Source organism: Branchiostoma floridae, chromosome 3 (genome assembly GCF_000003815.2).
Source record: "Branchiostoma floridae strain S238N-H82 chromosome 3, Bfl_VNyyK, whole genome shotgun sequence".
In the NCBI taxonomy this organism is placed as follows: Eukaryota; Metazoa; Chordata; class Leptocardii; order Amphioxiformes; family Branchiostomatidae; genus Branchiostoma; species Branchiostoma floridae.
In genome coordinates this window covers 28,171,143-28,174,175 of record NC_049981.1, presented here as the reverse complement: position 1 = coordinate 28,174,175, position 3,033 = coordinate 28,171,143, and the positions used below count along the sequence as shown (strand labels likewise).

Genomic DNA, 3,033 nt, shown 5'->3' with positions numbered 1-3,033 from the left:
TTGCTCAGAGCTGCTTCTTCCACAGTTTCTTCCTCACTAAGAGCTGCTACTTCCATGGCTTCTTCCTCATTTACCTAGTTGAATAACGTTGTCTGTTTCATCATCTTCCATATCATTCCTAGTTGGCCCTTCCATATGATCCCCCTCTTCAGTGACAGACTCGCGGTGCTCAGGAGCTGTATGAACTTCTAAGGTGCCATTCCCTCCTTGTTCAGCATCAGATGGTTCAACAAGGCCTCCTTCTTCATTCCAAGAAGTAGCCCAGTCTGCATCGATAGACGTACCGCTGTAATGTTCATTATTTTCAACAAGATACTTCAAAGCAACATCAACCTTCAATGGACTGATTTGTCTATACATGTGATGCCCACTGTACTGTAGCTTCCTCTTAAGTTTCACCTTGATTAACTGAGCTTCTGAAGGCATTCTGGGAAGGATTGCATGTGTTTCACTCACATCTGCTGGGACACACACTACTGGGCCAACAACACCTTTCTGACCCCCTTTCGGGAGAGCTGCAACTTTCATGAATGGTATTCTCTTGGCTATCAGTTGGGACTCCAGAGTATTGAGACTTTTCAGCTCAGGGGGTATTTCTGGGACCTTCATCTTATTACTCTGAGCCTCGTATGGAATTGTCTTTTTATCTATCATGTGCCTATGACAACAGTGACATATCCACTCTTTGCCCCTAGATGACTTAGCTATGGGACACGCATGTGGGCTGCAGTCCACGTTGCATTGATGTACATACGTACCTGTAAGACAGTGCTTAACAGCCTGAACATACCTTGATTTTTTACCATCACGATGACAGATTACGACTTGATTGCGAAACAAAAGCCTGTGACATACAGTGCAAACATATTCTGGTCCCTCTTTGCATTCCATCTGGAACTGTTCAATGTCCTTATTGACATCCGCTAAATTCTGCTTCTTCTGTCTGTTAATCTGCACATTTCTTTTTTTCTGCTGGGCATAGTCATCATCAGTGTGATAGCGCTCCAGCGCTCGCCCCTGCTCCCTTTCGCGCTTCTGCTGGGCATAGTCATCATCAGTGTGATAGCGCTCCAGTGCTCGCTCCTGCTCCCTTTCGCGCTTCTGCTTGGCATAGTCATCATCAGTGTGATAGCGCTCCAGTGCTCGCTCCTGCTCCCTTTCGCGCTTCTGCTTGGCATAGTCATCATCAGTGTGATAGCGCTCCAGTGCTCGCTCCCGTTCCGTTTCGCGCTTCTGCTTGGCATAGTCATCATCAGTGTGATAGCGCTCCAGTGCTCGCTCCCGTTCCGTTTCGCGCTTCTCCTGGGCGTGCTGTTTATCTGTGCTATATCGAGTCTTCTTTCCATCCCGTTGGGCCTTGGCATATTCCGGATCCTCCTGGTACCGTTTCCTTTCTCGGTCTCGTCTGACCCTTTTCCGGTCGTCGTCATCATTATTGGCATTCAGCACAGTCTTTCTCTTGATGCAGGCAACTTGTGAGGCTTCTGTAGTTTCCTCTCTGTGCCGCCGTGACATACTCCTTGTCTGTCTTTTGTTGAAAACTGTTGCTGTGACAACATCAAAATGGTTACCATTCGTATGTTGCATGTATATAGCATTTCTACCATCTAACATGCTTGTATTACTCTCACACCATGGGTACTTCATCCATTCCCACTTAATGTTAAAGCCATGCTTACCGTACACAAAGATGCGTCTTCCCAGTAGTGAAGACATCGCATTTATTTCTACCTGTGTGGCCCATGCTTCAAGATCTGCTGGATGACGATTCTGCATGCTTCGACCATCACGAGACAGGTACTGGTCCATGGTTTTTTCAGGGTGCTCGAACGCCAACCAAGGCCTGTAAACATCTTCAGACAATGTTGACATATATTCAACTGTACGCTGTCTTAATACATCATGATAGTCTTGGGTGCCACAAATAAGGTAACTAATAGCTCTATAGAAACAATTACCATCCCCAATAATTCTGATGGGACTGATTGGTGCCTCCAAAGGGACATTCCTTTCCTGAATATTGAGATATCGTTCCACAGAAAGGTTCAGCTGGTCTGCCAGTTCCAATTGATCATTTCCTGTGAAGGGATTGAACATGAACTCTTCCTTCCACTCCCCTGTTTCCACTACTTCTGGGGTATCAGCTGGCTCCTGCTCTCTTACCTCTACATCCTGGTCATCTGCTGGCTCCTGCCCTCTTACCTGTACTTCCAGGTCATCTGCCTGCCCTCTTACCTGTACTTCCAGGTCATCAGCTGGCTGCTGCCCTCTTACCTGTACTTCCAGGTCATCTGCCTGCCCTCTTACCTGTACTTCCAGGTCATCAGCTGGCTGCTGCCCTCTTACCTGTACTTCCAGGTCATCTGCTTGCTCCTGCCCTCTTACTTGTACTTCCAGGTCATCTGCTGGCTCCTGACCTGTTACCTCCAATTTCTGCTCATCAGCTGGTTTCTTCGTTTCCTGCTTTGCAATCCAGGCATCCCACCTCGTCCAATTCCTCTTCTTACGCCGAGGCATTTTCCTGAAAGATTACAAGTGCTAGAATGTAGCAACATTCTTTGAGACTATACATATATGATATAACATCATTATCATATGAGATAATAAGTAGACATGGGGTCAACAATTATGAAACATTCAACTTCAACAAGTAAAAAAGAAAACAGCTACAGATCATATGCTGAAAAACATATCTGTAGATGACACCTTTTTATCTGCAAGTTGAAAAATATGATCATGCATGCATAAAATGGATGTCTTCCATAACATTTGTACTACAAACGTATCTGTAACAATGGTCCTTCGGTTTCATGAGTTTTCCCCCATAGACGTTTCCCGTCAGATTTTTTTGGGGTTTTCCCATTTTTTTATGGGGCATTCCCCACTTTTTTTTCCGTCGTCGTGGAATATTTCCCGTCATCGTGGATTATTCCCAGTCGTATTTGTCAGCTTTTCTCTGTATACAGCCAGAGACCTTCAGAACACACACTACACACACACACAAACTACTGTACTTCTGCTCTGAGATACACC

The 3,033-nt window shown here is 45.6% G+C and overlaps 1 protein-coding gene across 1 annotated transcript; it reads right to left on the bottom strand.

Annotated features, from left to right (window-relative positions):
* Positions 1-66: 66 nt before the first annotated feature.
* LOC118411798 lies at positions 67-2,517 on the bottom strand. Its single transcript, XM_035814284.1, has 3 exons — positions 1,959-2,517; positions 1,214-1,547; positions 67-286 (listed from the first exon to the last, which is right to left on the bottom strand). Exons 1-3 carry the CDS (start codon positions 2,515-2,517, stop codon positions 67-69), a joined length of 1,113 nt encoding a protein of 370 aa, XP_035670177.1.
* Positions 2,518-3,033: the final 516 nt, after the last annotated feature.

Bases quoted from the DNA above. Each gene is read 5' to 3' on its own strand.
- LOC118411798 (XM_035814284.1), bottom strand. From the start codon at position 2,517: ATGCCTCGGCGTAAGAAGAGGAATTGGACGAGGTGGGATGCCTGGATT. The intron at 1,548-1,958 runs GTAATTGTTTCT...ATGTTGTCACAG, and splicing joins CATCAGAATTATTGGGGATG to CAACAGTTTTCAACAAAAGA. The intron at 287-1,213 runs GCGAGCACTGGA...TGAACATTACAG, and splicing joins AAGCGCGAAACGGAACGGGA to CGGTACGTCTATCGATGCAG.